Source organism: Dipodomys spectabilis, unplaced genomic scaffold (genome assembly GCF_019054845.1).
Source record: "Dipodomys spectabilis isolate Male_0828 unplaced genomic scaffold, ASM1905484v1 ptg000137l, whole genome shotgun sequence".
Taxonomy (NCBI): Eukaryota; Metazoa; Chordata; class Mammalia; order Rodentia; family Heteromyidae; genus Dipodomys; species Dipodomys spectabilis.
Window position 1 is genome coordinate 6,792,533 of NW_024870814.1, and position 17,183 is coordinate 6,809,715.

Below are 17,183 nucleotides of genomic sequence, written 5' to 3' on the forward strand. Positions count from 1 at the left end.
TAGAAGGAACCTCTGACTAAGATCTTGCTTAAAAGAGGGTAACAGAGTCAAAGCACAAGTAAGGGCTTAGGCAGAAAAGAATGTAACAAGCACAAATGGGCTACATGTAGCTAGAGAACTCACTATATGCAAAGGAAAACAGGTTGGGCCCTGACTCACATCACATGCAAAAATTGACTGAATCAAAAACATGAAGTTAAGAGCTACAACTATAAAACTCTTAAAGCTGGGAGCTGGGAGCTCACTCCAATAATCCTAACTATTCAGAAGGCTGAGATCTGCGGATCTCAGTTCAAATCCAGCCTAGAAAGAAAGGTTTATGTCTCTTATCTCTAATTAATTACCAAAAATTTGGAAGTAAAGCTGTGGCTCAAGTGGCAGAATGCCAGCTTCGAGTGAGAGAGCTAAATAGCAAGACCCTGAATTCAAGCCCCAATATCAGATATAAAACCCAACTCCTCCCTAAAACTAAACAATCTCTTAAAGAAAATAGAAGGCTAGAAGGCCAGACAATGAATTCTTAGATATAACATCAAAAATTCAAGTGAAAAATTAAAAATATTAAAAAAGACCTTTATGCTGGAAATTATGTCATAAAATGAGGAAAAAAGAGCTAATCCACAGATTGGATGAAAATATTTCCAAATCATATATCTGATACAGAGGACTGGTGTCCAGAATACATAATGAACTCTAAGTAAACTCAAAAAGATACTTAAGTAAAATAAAATGGGCAAAAAGATTTGAATAAACATCTCTTCAGAAAAGGTACATAAATTCAGCATCACTGCTATCAGGGAAACCCAAGCCAAAACCACAATGAAATGCTACTTCCATTACTACGATGTCTATAATAAAATAATAAGTTGGCAAGGACATGGATAAAGTTGGAATCCTAATACATTGCTCATAGAGATACAGAATGATGTAGCCACTTTGAAATAACTTTAGCAATTTTTCAAAAAGTTAAAGACTCATCATATGACCTAGAATTATATTCTAGCACACATACCTAAAAGACTGAAGACAGGCATTCAAACACTTAACACATACATGTCAGAGCACTGTGATTCATAATGGCCCCAAGTTTCTCTAATATCCACCAACAGATAAATGGACAACATAACTGTAGCATAGCCCTACAAGGGAATATTATCCAGAAATAAAAATGTTGTGAACTATGGCTGGGAAGGTGACTTAGTGATAGAGTGCTTGCCTAGCATGCATGAAGCCCTGGGTTCGATTCCTCAGTACCACATAAGCAGAAAAAGCTGAAAATGGAGCTGTGGCTCAAGTGGTAGAGTGCTAGTCTTGAGCCAACGAAGCTCAGGGACAGTGCTCAGGCCCTGTTTCGAGCCCCAGGACTGGCAAAAAAAAAAAGTTGTGAACTATTAATAAATGCTACAACATGTGTGAATCCTGAAAACATTACACTAAGTGAAAGAAGCCAATGGCAAAAGACCACACAATGAACAATTCCATTTATACGAAATGCTGTAAACAGTCAAATCCAGAGACAGATGGGTTACTGTCCAGGATTGGAGGGAGTGTGGGGTAGGAAGTGATGACTACTCATGAGTATGGAGTTTCTTTCTTGGGATGATGAAAATGTTTTAAACTTGGGTTGGGGTGATGGCTGCACAGCTCTATAGATACACTAAAACGGCACCATATGCTGCTGCCCACCATACTCTTAAGTAGTAAATTTTACAATGTATAAATTATATATCAACAAAGATATTAAAAGAGAAAGTGACCATACTGCCAAAAATGATATACAAATTCAACGCAATACCTATCAAAATCCCAATGACATTCTTTACTGAAAGAGAAAACAATCCAAAAATTCATATGGAATAACAAAAGACCTAGAATAGCCAAAGCAATTCTAGGCAAGAAAAGCAATGCAGGAAGTATCACAATACCAGATTTCAAGCTCTACTACAGAGCTATAATAACAAAACACCTTGCTACTAGCACAAAAACAGACTTGTAGACCAATGGAACAGATGAAAAGACCCAGAAATAAAACCACATACTTACAGCCAGCTGATATTTGACAAAGGAGCCAAAAACATACAATGGAAAAAACATAGCCTCTTCAACTACTGGTGCTGGGAAAACTGGGCAGCCACATGAGAAAACTACAAGTGAATCCCAGTCTGTCACCATGCACCAACATCAACTCAAAATGGATTAAAGACCTCAACATCAGACCTGAAACCCTGAAACTACTTCAGGACAGAGTAGGAGAGACACTAGAACTTATAGGCACAGGAAGGAACTACCTGAACAGAGTCCAGGGGCACAACAGATTGGAGAGAGACTTGATAAATGGAACTACATTAAAATAAAAAGTTTCAGCTAAGGACATAGCTACTCAACTAGAAAGATAACCAACCGATTGGGAAAAGATATTTACCAGCAATACATCAGACAAAGGCCTAACATCCATTATATACAGGGAACTCAAGAAACTAATCCCTCCAAAATCTAATAAACCAATTACTAAATGGGTAAGGGAGCTAAAAAGAGACTTCCCAGAAGAGGAGGTAAAAATGGCAAAGAAACACACCAGGAAATCTTCATCATCCCTGGCTGTAAAGGAAATGCAAATAAAAACAACCCTGAGATACCACCTTACCCCAGTCAGAATGGCCAATATTCTAAATTCAGACAACAAGAAATACTGGCAGGGATGCGGAGAAAGAGGATCCCTACTGCACTGCTGGTAGGAATGTAAACTAATACAACCACTTGGAAAGCAGTCTACAGGTTCCTCAAAAAACTAAACACAGACATACCCTATAACCCAGCCATACCACTCCTATGCATCTACCCTGAACAACAGGGATTCGACAAGGACACCTGAACTTCCATGTTCATTGCTGCACTGTTCACAATAACCAAGATATGGAAACAACCCAGATGCCCCACTACAGATGAATGGATCCAAAAAATGTGATGCCTACATACAATGGAATTTTACACAGTCATTAGAAAGGATAAAATAATGCCATTCACAAGGAAATGGATGGAACTGGAACAAATCATATTGCGTGAGGTAAGCTAAGATCAGAGAGACAAAAGGCACATGTTTTCCCTGATATGGGGAAGTTAGAATTCAAATGCAATGAGATATGACAAAGTAAACAGGATTTAAGTTACCCATACACAGTGAGACAAAAAGAGGAAAATTTAATAACCAACCACTCCCCATATGTATATTAAATAATACACAAACTGAAAAGAACCCCAAAGACAAGGAAACAAAGGACTTCTCCTTAATTGGTCTTACCCTTTTTTTAAAGATGACCCTGTATTCTTCATCTCATAAATGGTATATACACATGCACAACTGAGGGAAGGTAGGAAGAGGGTTCAGAATCAGTGGAAAGCTGGTGAAAAAATCCATCAGCTGCACTGGACATTGATGAACGTGAACTAAGCAAGTCAAGAGTGGTGATAGGAGGGAGAGAATGAGAGAGAAGACGGGAACAGCTGATACTAGGCAAAAGGAATGAAATGTACGTATCATCCAATATATGTGAAGTTTACCTTGCTGTGTATCATCTGTAAAACAACAGTTAAAAAAAGATATTAAAAGAAAAAGGATGAGAGATAGAATATTGACAGTCAGAGCTCAGCTGAGGTCCTGTGAGGATTTCAGTGTATGGATTCAGGCAAAAGGAGGCTGGAGAGACTGGTAGGAACTGAGGCATGAAGACTCTTAACAGGTCAGACTAAGGATCTAGATAGGCTCACAAAAGTAATGGAGAGAAACTGAAGAGTGTTAAGGAAAGTGGCCTATCAGGTTTAACCATGGCCATCTTGGAGCATGTCTCATGCAGCTAGTAGGCAGGAGAATTGAAACAGGACACTAGACCAGAGCATGACTCAACTAGTCCTTGTTTTGGAACTCAGGGGAACTAAGTATTCTTATAAATTTAGTGCCTGCCCTCAAATAACTTACAGTGGAATGAGGAGATGCTCACATAAACAGTTAATGTCAGAGGAAGTCTGGACAGTGGCAGAAAAAGTACAAAGTCCAGGCCATTAGGACCCTCTCCCTGGAGTTTGGCTGCTATCCCAATACATAAGTCTGTCATTAAAGTCACCTGGGCAGGTCCCCTCCTTTCACATGCTGGGCCTCTAGTTTGCTGATGTTAGCTACCATGTGTCCCAAACCAGGTCTCTCTTTCAAGCCATATAAATATTCCCATTCCTTCAGTGTTTTGTCAGTGCTGTGGTCCTGAGTCCCTTCTCCAGTCTCTCTGGTAAGTTACTAGGATTCCTGGAATACCTTTAAATAATGGCCATAATAATCAGAGCATTGTCTGGCCACTTCAGGGACAAGTGGAGCATCCCTGGTTTATTAATGTAGCTTAGAGGAAAAGAATGATTGCAGGCAGCCAGGTCTCCACAACTGCCAAACTGGTTTTAAGTAAGGATCTTCTCCATCCTGTGCTGGTGACATGTGTGTACAAGAGGTCATCTCTCCTCTGCTGAATTCAAAGGGCAGGAGAATAAGATGAATGGCGGAAGTAGAGAAATGGAAAAAAAGGAACAAAGAGTCCACAGCATCTTACTAAGTCAGATCAAATGTCATTATTTTAGGCTTTTCCCAGGAGATGAAAACAGAGACAGGATGTCTAAAAACTTGATCCAAGAGAGCTGTGAAGGACTTGGAATTAAAAGGGATTAAGGGAATGTCTACAGGGCCAAACAGATTGGAAGAAGCAGAGGACATGGTATGCACCTGGCTTCACCAGAGCAGATGTATGAATGTTGATAAAAAGGAAATGAGGCAGTGGACATCAGACACAGCAGGTAAGGAAGTCTGGCCTCATCAAGACCCTCGAGGCCTCACGGTTCTGCAGAGACCATGATGTATACTTATTAACTAAGTTCATCATTGACTTTTTTTTCTTAATGTTTTCTCCTCCTTCTACCCTTCCTCTTCCCCCTATTTTCCCTCCTTTTCTTTTTTTTTTTGTGCCAGTACTGGGACTTGAGCTCAGCTTATGAACTCAGCTTGAACTGAGGTTTTTTTTTTTTTTTTCTCAAAATGCTCTATCACTTGAACCACAGTCCCACTTCTGGTTTTTGCTAGTTACCTGGAAATAAGTCTCATGTACTTTCCTGCCTGGACTAGCTTTATATATTCACGTGTCCGCCTCCTGAGTAGCTAGGATTACAGGCGTGAGCCGTTGGCTCCTGAATTTCCTCCTGAGTCCTGGGAGTATAGCATATATCACCATACAGTGACTTCACTTACTTATTTATACCTATATGTATACTGCAAAGGATATACAGACTAAAATAGAAATAACTGAATAAAAACCAGAATGAGAAAGACACCCTTGTGTATATTATCTCATTTGATTTTTATGAAGACCCAGCTACACAGCTGTTACTATCTACACATCCCAGCTGAGAAAATTGGGACTCAAAACAACTCAGTAACTTACACATGGTTTCACTGTTACTAAGGGGCAATTACATTTGCATTTAGGTTTAAACAAAAGAAGAAGCGGCTTCTTCCCTTTCTGTACCATATTGCCTATAAGTCGTAGCTTCCGTGAGAACACTCCCCACCCACAGAAATAGATCAACCTCTGAAGTCAATGGCTGGCTGAAGTCATCTTGGGGTAATTTTCCTACAGCTCTTCAGTTGTCTCAGCTGTGAGATACATAAGATCGCAAACCTGTATCCCTGGGACAACCACAAAGGTTTGATGAGCTGATATTGATACGGATTTTTTTTCTGCTGTTCACGGTGTGCAGAGCCTATACAGCCCAAGAGGGCTGCAACCCTTTCAGAAGCAACAGCTGCTGAGTGATTCAACTCAGTGGCAGATGCCTGCCAGTGTTGCAGCACCACTGCCAGTTACTGCCATGGACAAGAGAAGATGAGTGAGGAGAACTTTATTCAGAAGAGAAGTATCTCAAGGACTGCTGCTGGTCTTTCTCTAGTTGGCTGATTTTAGGGGTTTTTATACCCTGCTTGTGCTTCAATTGGTTGCCCCTGTTTTACAATTAGGTGCTTTGGAAGTTGATTCTTTATTGGTTAGGTTTCACACATTCTGATTGGTTGTTAATTCTTAATCAAGTCCCTTGAGAAAATCCTCTTCCCAGGGTCATGAGAAAAGAAAGCTACTGAAACCAGAGGGCCCAGGGAGGGGAAGCAAGATGTCCCCAGATGATGTCTCTTTTGCATCTGGTTTCAGCTCACTAGGCCAGGATACTGCCCAACGACCCTGGGAACTAACTAATCTACCCTTTTAACCTCATTACTGCATTTGGTAGCATACTGCTCAAGCACAGACCAAGTACTGAATTAGGTTAAGTAAACTAGTTAACTCAAGTAACTGGATTTGGGCAAGCATTCAACCTTCCCAGCCATCTACAGATGGAGATGATGCTGGTGTGTCTCCCTCTCAGGATGATGATTTGGAAAAAAGTGATAATATATAGATAGTATCTGCCACCTCATTTAAATATTACCTCAGGGCTGGGGATCTGCCTCAAGTGGTAGAATGCTTGCCTAGCAAATGCTAGGCCTTAAGTTCAAACCCCAGCACCACTAAGAAAAATCACTTCTTTCATCCTGAGCTGAATACTGTTAGACAACTTAAATCACTCAAATTATTGTTGAAATCTGCATTTTTCAATTAATTTACAAAAGCAAATACAAATAGAAAGACCTCCCCATACCTTTCTTTGCTATAATGAAGCTTAAACAAAGTATCATCCGCACAATAGGCAAGGGTTTTACCATTGAGCTCTACCCAAGGCCCCCACATAACATCATTAAATGTAAAAATAAAGCCCAGGAAATTATGAGGGAGAGTAAGAGAATTTCCTCATCATGTTTTAAGAACAAGTCCACAGGCAGCATCAGGACAAAAGAACTTCATGGCAGGGGCCCTCATGTGTGTTGTGTGGGACCCACATCACCACACACGATAGTTGCAGCAAACGCGAGACCAACCCTGAGGGCAGCGGGTGAGTTCGTTGCTTTGTGTTGGGGAGCTTCGCTTTGGTTTTGGAGTGCTGAGATTAGGTTATTTTCCCCACCTTTTCAAACTTTCATTAACATTTGCTTGTAATACATTAGAGTCCATATTACAGTTTAAGTGTGTTCTTGGAAATATTTTAATTTAAACCACATCTAACCTTTATGCGGTCAGGGTCCACATAATGCACTTTTTTCATGTCACATTCTTCAGAACTGTAATTGAACTTGAGGATATAAAGGATCCACACTCCAAACACCAGCAATGTACATCTGGGGAAAAGAATACAGCAAGTAGGTATGATGCTGTTGTGTGAATGCTGAAAGAAAAAATAGGAAGTAGAAGCACAATTCTAATGTAACTGGCCTGACATGAAGCATCAAGGTTCAACCAGCTAAGGTTCAAAGGAAGGTTCCATTTCCTGACAAGACAGCCATTAAGTAAATATGTAAGAACACTAATAAAATCTAAATCATAATGGGATTACTGGACTGAAAAAAAAAGAGCAAGTAATTTTCTTGCATCTCTAAAATGCTGTCAGTCTCTAAAAAAATCACAATAAAAGAACAACCTACTCATAAATATTTTTAAAGAATTTTATGCAGAATTCCCTAAGTCAGGTAGTGAATACAATGCTTCTTTTCTGTCTTTGCTCACTAAAAGATCGGATAATCTCACTCCACAAATCATGCATACACACACACAGGATTTGAAAAAAGAGATGAGCTGGATCTTGGCTCCAGGAATCTCACTTTTAATTGCCTCAGTGGCACTGACAAACTAAATGTTAACAATGTTTAAACCATAGTTTGAGAACCACTTCTTAAAGTAATACATGTAAGGAAAAATCTTAAGGGGGATACGATACATTTACTAAAGAAAGGGGCTGTTTTTAAAACTAAAGCAACTAGTATAATACAAGATCTTAATAGATGAGAAATACTGAAGACCAGAGGACAATGATACAAGCATGTGTAGCTGGAGTGTTGTTGTTTTTGTTTTTGGCCAGTCATGGCGCCTGAACTCTGGGCCTGGGCACTATCCCTCACCTCTTCAGCTCAAGGCTAGTGCTCTATCACTTCAGCCATAGCACCACTTCTGCCTTTTTCTCTACCACTTGAGCCATAGTGCCACTTCCGGCTTTTTTGTTTTTGCTTATGTCACTTCTGCCTTTTTCTGCTTATGGGGTGCTGAGGAATCGAACCCAAGGCTTCATGCATGCAAGGCAAGCACTCTACCAGTGAGCCACCTTCCCAGCCCTAGCTGGAGTGTTTTTAAGATTGCATAATCCTAGCTACTCAGGAGACTGAGATCTGAGTATCATGGTTCAAAGCCAGCCCAGGCAGAAAAGTCTGTGAGACTCTTTATCTCCAATTAACCACCAGAAAACTGGAAGTGGTGCTGTGGTTCAAGTGGTAGAGCACTTGCCTTGAGCTGAATCACTCAGGGACAACGCCTAGGCCTAGAGTTCAAGCCCAATTACTTACAGAAGAAAAAAAAAAAGATTGCTTAATTCATGTCACCAAGAGCTTCAAGAGAATCTAGATAGACATCTTAATGTTTCCCTGGGATTGAGAATGCTGTTAAGTGAAAAGGATGCTACCATTTGTGCATGAAAATGGGTTAGATGGACAAGAAGAGACCAAACACAAACACACAAACACACAGACACATACACACACACACACACTTTTTTTTTTCTTTCTTTCTCTTTTCTTTCTTTCCCCCTTGTGCCAATACCGAGACTTGAATTGAGGGTCTGGGTGCTGTCCCTTAACTTTTTTGCTCAAGACTGGTGCTCTACCACTTGAGCCACAGTTCCACCTCTGGCTTTTTGCTGGTTAATTGGAGATAAAGAATATGACAGACTTTTCTGCTTCAAATTGTGACTCAGATCTCAGCCTCTTGAGTAACTAGGATTACAGGCATGAGCCACCAGTGCCCAGCAGGCTCTTATATATGCTATAATTCCTAGCCTGAATCTGCCTTGTCCACAAGCAGCATAGGGCCCCAGTTGGTTTTGCTTGCTGCCCTGTACTAGCAATCAGCACAGCAACAGGCATCCTGTGGACATTAAAAAGTAGTGGTTGATGACTAAAAGGAGGTGAATGTGATATAAGTCTTGAAACAAATTTCCTTTTATCACCCTTTCCCCTTTTACACATGCTTTAAAATTAGTAAACTGAGGCTGGATACTAGGTTTCAAGGTCGGATTTCTATCTTTTTTATCTTAAGATTTTCCTCCCTCCCTTTCTTCTTTTTTTTTTTTTTCTTTTTTGAGATAGGGTCTTACTATGTAGTCCATTGTGGCCCTTAACTCACTAATGACTAACCTCAAATTCAAGCTGATCCCTCTGCCTTAGCTTCTCAAGTACTGGGTTTACAGAAAACACACCTGGCTTTATCTAAAGGTAAAAGGCTGGATGCAGTAGCTCATTCTTAAAATCTTTGACTTTAGGGAGGCCAAGATCAAGAGAATCAGTTTGAAGCCAGCTCTAGGGGAAAAAAAAAATGCAAGACCCTTCCTGAAAAATATCTAAAATCCAAAACGGCTAGGGGTCAGCTCAAGTGGTAGAGCATCTGCCTGGTAAGCACATGACCCTGGGTTCATACTCCAGCACTGCCAAAAATTAATAATTCACATCTTCAGACATCTATAGAATTTCTGACTTGGTTTGGCTCATACCAAAAACTTGACAAATTTCTCCTTTGTTAATCCTACCACATATTAGGCTATCAGCTGACCTATCATATGTTTTAGTATTCAATATTTAATGGTATTCAAGTGTCTGTAAGGGAGTTAAATTAGTTTAGGGAGAAAATTCTCTTTTGTTAAATAATGGCATAAAAGACAAGGTGCTGGAAGCTATGGGACATTCAAGCTCAGGAGGAGAGAATGAAGGTCTGCCAGGCACTGTGCTTCCACCAAATACAGATGCACACATAAACCACTCCATCTGCACACTGAATCATGATAGCCTTTAAATGATCCTTTAACTAAATATGCTTTTCCAGCCTCGGCCATCTCTAGGGTTCTCATTGCATTGTTCTCCAGTTCCATACCATTGGCTTCAATAGGGATGTTAAGGCCCAGGGGCTGACACTTACTTGAGGATGTCCTTTAACAACAAACTGGGTCTTCTCATCTTGTTCTGGGCTCCGGTGTACCATTGCAGGGGGGGCCTTGAACATTCACTTCTTAGCTTCACAAAGTTGTACTCGCTTGGCATTTCTGTGAAGAGAGAGATCAGGACAGTGGTGGGAGGCGAGAGAAGTGTTAGGTAGGATTTTGAACTCAGGAACTTGTGCTTTCTAGGAAAGCATGTTACTTATGCTCTCAGCTTTTTTCTTTTTCTCCTTATTCCAGGGCCTGAAGTCAAGGCCTCTTGCTTAGCATTTTGCTCATGGCTGCTCTACCACTTGAGCCACACCCTCAGACCAGCATTTTGTTGGTCAACTGGAGTTACAAGTCTCACAGATTTTTCTACCTGTGCTGGCTTTGAACTTTAATCCTGTCTTCTGAGTAGATTCCAAGCATGAGCCATCAGCATCTAACCTCTCCAGCCCTTATGCTTTAGTTATTTTTTCAGATAAAGTCTTGTGCTTTTTTTTGTCTGAACTGTTCTCAGACCACAACTCTCCTATTCCTATCTCCTAAGTAGCTAAGATTTCAGATGGGAGATATTGTGCCTGGCCTTAAAGAGACTTTTTTTCTTTTCTTTTTTGCTGGTCCTGAGGCTTGAACTCAGGGCCTGGGTGCTGTTTCTGAGCCTCTTTGTGCTCAATGCTAGTGCTCTGCCACTTGAGCCACAACACTACTTCTGGTCTTTTCTGAGTAGTCCATTGGAGATAAGAGTCTCACAAGTCAGGTACCAGTGGCTCACCTGTAATCCTAGCTACTCAGGAGGCTGAGATCTGAGGATCATGGTTCAAAGCCAGACTGGGCAGAAAAGTCCCTGTGAGACTCTCATCTCCAATAAACTACTCAAAAAAGCCAGAAGTGGCGCTGTGGCTCAAGTAGTAAAATGCTAGCCTTGAGCATAGAGGCTTAGGGACAGTGACAAAACCCTGAGTTCCAGCTCTAGGATCAGGGGAAAAAAAGTCTCACAGACTTTCTTGCCCAAGCTGGCTTTGAACCATGATCCTCAGATCTCAGTCTCCTGAGTAGCTAGGATTACAGGCATGAGCCACCAGTGCCTGCTTAAAGAGACTTCAATGCGATTATATCCACACTATGGAATACTATTTGGCAACAAAAAAGAATGAGCTCATGATACACAGCACAGTAAATGTTAGTGAATCAAAAACGACATGTTAACAAGCTAGGCCTTCTCATCTTGTTCTGGGTTCTCTTCTTATTCCAAAAGATTAATATTGTATGATTTCTAACATTTGTGGGTTTAAAATTTTTTATTTATTTTTTAAAAAGTATCTTTAAGTAGTTGTACAAAGGAGATGCTATTTAACAAAGCAGTTTACCGGAAGTGGAGCTGTGGCTCAAGTGGTAGAACACAAGCCTTGAGAAAAAAAGCTCAGGGACAGTGCCCAGGCCCTGAGTTCAAATCCCAGGACTGGCACCCCTCCAAAAAAAAAAAAAAAAAAGACACAGCAGTTTATGGATACAATGCATCCTGATCAGTGTTAACCCTTTCAACATTCTCATCCATCTTCCCTACCTACCCCTTACCTCACTCTTCTTAATTTTGTAGGATATACATTGAATTATTGACTGTATTCTCCTCTTCTCCTTTTTGGTCATCTACCCCTTTCCTCTTGGCCCCACACCACCCTGTTCAAGCACCCATTTCCTGGTGTTTATTTTTGCCTTTTTAAGGAATTACACTATTTGAGTTCTCCCTTGAATCTACCATATTTCAAGCAGTACATTTGTATGGGCCTGCATACCACCAATATATTTACTTGTAAGTTTATAAGCTAAATCTAGCTTCCACATATAAGGAAAACATGTATTGTCTCTCTAGGCTGACTTATCCTATGACCCAACATTTCTACTCCTGAGCATTTATCCAAAAGATTACAAATCATGATACAAGAAAGATACCAGCACAACCATGTTCATTTACTATAGCCAAGTTATGGCATCAGTCCACATGTTCCTCAATGGATGAATGTGGTATAAAAACAAAATAAAATTTTACTCATCCATTAGAAAGAATGATATTGTACTATTTGTTTTTTTGTTTGTGTGTCAGTCCTAAAGCTTGAACTCAGGGCCTGGGTTTTGTCCCTGAGCTTCTTTTGCTCCAGGTTAGCATTCTACCACTTGAGCCACAGCTTCACTATCAACCTTTTCCAAGCAGTTTGCGGGAGATAAGAATCTCATGAACTTTTCTGCCCAGGCTGGCTTCAAACTGTTATCCTCAGAACTCATCCTCCTCAGTAAGTAAGGATTATAGGCATGAGCCACCAGAACCCAGCTGATACTGTACTATCTGTAAAGAAATGGAAAGAGATTGAAACAAATTTTTGTTTCATTTTTATTGATTTATTTATTTTTGGTCATGGAGCTTGAACTCTGGGCCTGGGCGCTGTCCCTGAGCTCTTCAGCCCAAGGCAATCACGCTATCACTTGAGCCACAGTACCATTTCCTGTTGTTTCATTTTGATTGGTTTGATGGTACTGGGGTTTGAACTCAGGGCCTTGTACTTGCTATACAGGTGTTCTACCACTTGAGCCATGCCTCCAGCCCTTTTTACTCTATTTTTGAGATAAGCTTTCTTTTTGTTTAGGATGGCCTGGATCACAATCCTTCCATATATACTTCATTATTGACATACTAGAATTACAGAAATCCACAGCAGACAGGTGGGTGCCATGGTTATAGAGAAAGGATGGAGGGACAACCATGAAAGGGCAGTCTGAGGGCACAGAACAAAAAAAAAAAAAAAGAAAAGAAAAGTAAAAAGTGACTCATGAAGAAAGGAATGGGATTATCAAAAGTTTAAAAGAAACCTTTCTGGGCTGGGAAGGTAGCTCAGTGGTAGAGTGCTTGCCTTGCATGTATGAGGCATTGGGTTCAATTCCTCAGCACCACATAAGCAGAAAAAGCCAGAAGTGGCGCTGAGGCTCAAGTGGTAGAGCGCTAGCCGGACAGCGCCCAGGCCCAGAGTTCAGGCCCCATGACCGACAAAAAAAAAACAAAAAGAAACCTTTCCTTTAAAACATATATGCTAAGGGATATACCTGTTTATATTCTATTTTACTTTTCTTTTTCTTTTTGCAGGGATGGAGATTAGAGTCAGGGCCTTACTTGTGAGAGTCAAATACTCCTTTCTTACCAAGCACTCCTTGTTACCTTAAACAACTTCTCTATTGACTCTAATTCTGTGAATCAAGAATTGTATCATTTCTAGACTGCAAGAATTCTTTATCACTATATTCCCTCTGTTCCCATAGTTTCAAACAATAGTGCCAAAGACCTTATTAGGAAACCTTTGCTGAAGACTCTACTGAATTCTAAAATGAAAAGTTAGAGCAACCGAGACCCTGGAAGGCTTTCAGAAACAACTCTGTGGTTACCTAATGTACAGTCAGCCAAGTGGAACCGCCAGACTACTGTAGGCAGTACTTGCATAAAATTGAGGTGTACTGGGTTGTCTGAGTTTTTATGACCAGAATGACACTCAATTCAGACCCAGATGGACCTCCAGAGAACAAAGCAGGCCATGGTTAGAGAATGAGAAAGAATCTAAGTTTCCATCTGTGTGCAGTGGGCAGCCCTGCTGGCTCTGGCTCTGGCTCTGGCTCGGCCTGCTTCTTAAAACTACAAACCTGTAATCTACATTTTGCAGACTCTGTCTTGCCAGCTGGCTTCTTGTTAAACTGTGATCCTGGGATGTGCTAGCAAAAGACTGTAAGACAAAAGTAGTCTTTCAATTTGCCGACAGCAGCAATGAAGGCAGCAAGCAATGAGGGAGGAGGGGTAGTCGACATGTAATACCAGCAGCAGCTGTGAGCATCCAGAAAACTTGCTTTGTGCCTGGCAGAAGCCAGAGCTGGGCTCTGGAGGCTCATGCCTCCTAGTTACTCAGGAGGCTGAGATCTGAGGATCATGGTCAGACAGAAAAGTGAGTGCGATTCTTATCTCCAATTAACCAGCAAAAGCCAGAAGAAGTAGAGTGCCAGCTTCGAATGGATAAAAACTGCCAGGCTCCAGTACTAGCATAAAAAAAATTTTTTTTTAGAAATCCCAGATCATCTCTTCAGTGTGTCAGGGATGATATTTCAAATCATGTATCCAAAAATGAAAAAAAAAAAAACCAAAGCCAGGTGTAGAGGTTCACATCTATAACCCCAGCACTTGGCTGGAAGAGGCAGGAGGAGCAAGAATTCTAGGACAGCTTGGACTACATAGTGAAACCTTGTCTCATAAAAACCCTCAGAAACTAAGTTCCTAGGTTTTCAGAGGGAAGTTCATTAGGAAATGATCACATGTCTAGTGAGCTGGACAGATATACATTTATAGAGAGACAAATCAAAGCATAGTCACACTCAGCATGTTCAGTTTGCTCAGCAGAGACTGGTCAATTCCCTTCTGCGTAAGTATCACAGACTCCCCAAGAACTTGTTAGTGGATCAATAGACCAAGAAAGAATGATTAAACTGAGCACTGGAGGCTCATGACTGTAATCCTAACTATGTAGAAGGCTGAGATCTGAGGATGGAGGTTTGAAGCCAGCCCTGGCAGGAAAAGGTCCATAAGACTCCTGTCTCCAATTAGCCAGCAAAAAGTTGGAACTGGAGGTGTGGCTGAAGTAGTAGAGTACCAGCTGTGAGGCAAAAGCAAAAAAAGTCAAGTGAGAGCACAAAATCCTGAGTTCAAGTTCCAGTACCAGTTCAAAGGAAAAAAGGAACAAAAAAGATGATAGAGGATCCTCTCACTAGAGGGCTTGCATTCCCACTTCCCATAGCAATGTCACCTGGAGAAGCAGCCTGTTGTAGGCACCTTCACATACTAAAACTACCTCTAGCCAGAGGTATGCCTGCACACATTTACCCTCCATTCAATTTTTTGTGAACAATTCAACCAGTAGTAATAGTCGATTCCATTTGAGTTAAGAGACAACTACAGAAGGGCCTTGCCTAGCAAAACTGCTTATATGGATGTATCTTTCTATATTATAACACCTGTCATCATGAGGCAAGTTGCTCATACTTTCAAACCTAGTATTATTTTTATCTTGTCTTCCCTATAAGCCGTAGACTCCATGCAAGCAGGAGTCCTTGCTTTGCCCACCTAGTGGGCATCCAGTATCTATTTACTGGGTAAGTTACTCATTTCTTGAGGGCTGCAGAGGCCGTGGAAGGGTCAGGCATTCCTCCAGACTTCTGTTTGCCAGCTGTCACAAGGGCTAGCTGGCCTGCCTTCTGCCTCATGGCTCCCTCCTGGTTCCCCCCTTAATTTCCTAAGTCCCTGAGTCTATCCATTTGGATCCTCTTCTTTCTGAGGTTCCTCAGGCAATAACTCTCATAATGGCTTCATCTTGACACAGAAAAGTATTTTCCTACTCACATATCAAAATGTTATGGATTCTTAAGAGTCAATGTTTCCCATGGTCATTTAAAGCCCACTTCAGTGGCTAAGTCACCATCCCATAACTCTGACTTCACCCCCCACCCCCTGCCTCTCTAGGCTGGGTGGGAATAAGTCGAGTACCTGGGAAATGTATTTGGGTACAGTGACAGCTATCTTCAAGGAGAAGATGGGAATGCATCTGCCCTCACCATCGCTAGAGCCAACGTCTGGTGGTATTGTGAGGAACTTTTGCTTGAGGCTTTTCTGGTCAAAAGGAACAGAACCTGTACTTTGGTTAAATTGGCTATTCCTTTCATCCTGGCATTTCTAAAACTAAAAGCCTCTTCAGTGTGACCTCCAAGTTTACATAGTTGCCATCAAGATTCAATGAGGAGCAACCCAAGATGGCTGATTTCGAGGATTGGGTGCTAGATGAGGAGAAGGTACAGAGAGATGCTAAATTCATCACCCATGCATCTCCAAGGGAGTCTAATGAAGTATTCAGTGATGTTTGGCCACTACTTAATGATGACAATCTCCTTAGGGAAGGGGCAGATTTGCCCAGTATAACATGCATCAGTTCACACTTGTGAAGATAGAAGAATATAAAGATCAGGTCTTAATAACAGAGCACAGTGACCTGGGTAATAGCAGATTTTTAGATCTAAGGAACAAAATTTCCTTTAAGTTTGATCACTTATACAGAGAAGTAAGTGACACCACTCTCCCCATCTCCCTAGCTAGAGGAAGGAGATGGAGGTTTGAAGTCTTGGAGAGAATTCTGTGACAGTGCTTTAAATCATTATTCCAATCGCTTCTGTACTGTTTATGCTAAACTATAGATGGGCAACAAACTATAATTACGTGTATTGGAAGCCACAAGTTTCAGCCTAACATCTTCTGGAATGGTTCTTGGAGATGAGAGTGGAAGTTCACAATCACACCACCTATAGCACAGGTGGTTGCAGTGCTAAAGATTCAGGTTCACTAATATGAAGATGGCAATGTTCAATTGGTTAATTATAAAGATGCACAAGATTCAATAATTGCATCTAATGAAGTCCAAACTGTCAAGGACTTTAGACTTTACTAAAATCTCAGAGTGCAGAAAATGAGTATCTGACAGCAATTAGTGAAAACTATTAATGTCTGATACCACATTCAAGGTGGCAACTTGCATTTTTTAGCACCAAAATTGACTGGAACAAGATACTCAGCTACAAAATTGGCAAAGAAATATAGAATGCTTAAAAGCTGACTACAGGATTCTTCATTATGTGAAAGGAAAAGGATTCAATGTGGTCATATGATAAATGATTTATAAACAAGTGTGATATTTTGCTAGGGCTACCAAGTCAACTGATTTTCTAGCCTCATGAAAAACTGGTGAACCTACTGCATTGTCTTTTTTTTTTTTTTGCATTTTCTATCTTGTAGTTCTCTGTTATCACTATATCTACTTGTATAAATCTTTTTTTTTTTTTAATTTTGGTTGGTCATGGGTGTTGAACTCTGGGCCTGGGCATTGTCCCTGAGCTCTTCAGCTCAATGTGAGCATGATTTACTGGAGATAAGAATCTCACGGACTTTCCTGCCTGAGCTGGTTTTGAACCGTGATCCTCAGATC

At 40.9% G+C, this 17,183-nt stretch overlaps 1 protein-coding gene and 1 pseudogene across 3 annotated transcripts in view; one reads left to right on the forward strand and one right to left on the reverse strand.

The window, feature by feature from the left end:
* The window catches only part of St3gal5 (ST3 beta-galactoside alpha-2,3-sialyltransferase 5), a 57,029-nt gene that overhangs the window by 12,080 nt on the left and 27,766 nt on the right, over positions 1-17,183 (reverse strand). For all 3 annotated transcript variants that reach the window (XM_042690474.1, XM_042690472.1, XM_042690473.1), the window contains exons 2-3: positions 10,128-10,251; positions 7,180-7,291 (exon numbers count right to left, since the gene is read on the reverse strand). In XM_042690474.1, coding sequence (XP_042546408.1) covers positions 7,180-7,291; positions 10,128-10,249 — 234 coding nt within the window. In that variant the 5' untranslated portion in view covers positions 10,250-10,251. The remainder of the gene's footprint in view (positions 1-7,179; positions 7,292-10,127; positions 10,252-17,183) is intronic.
* On the forward strand, positions 15,961-16,807 carry LOC122116893 (annotated as a pseudogene).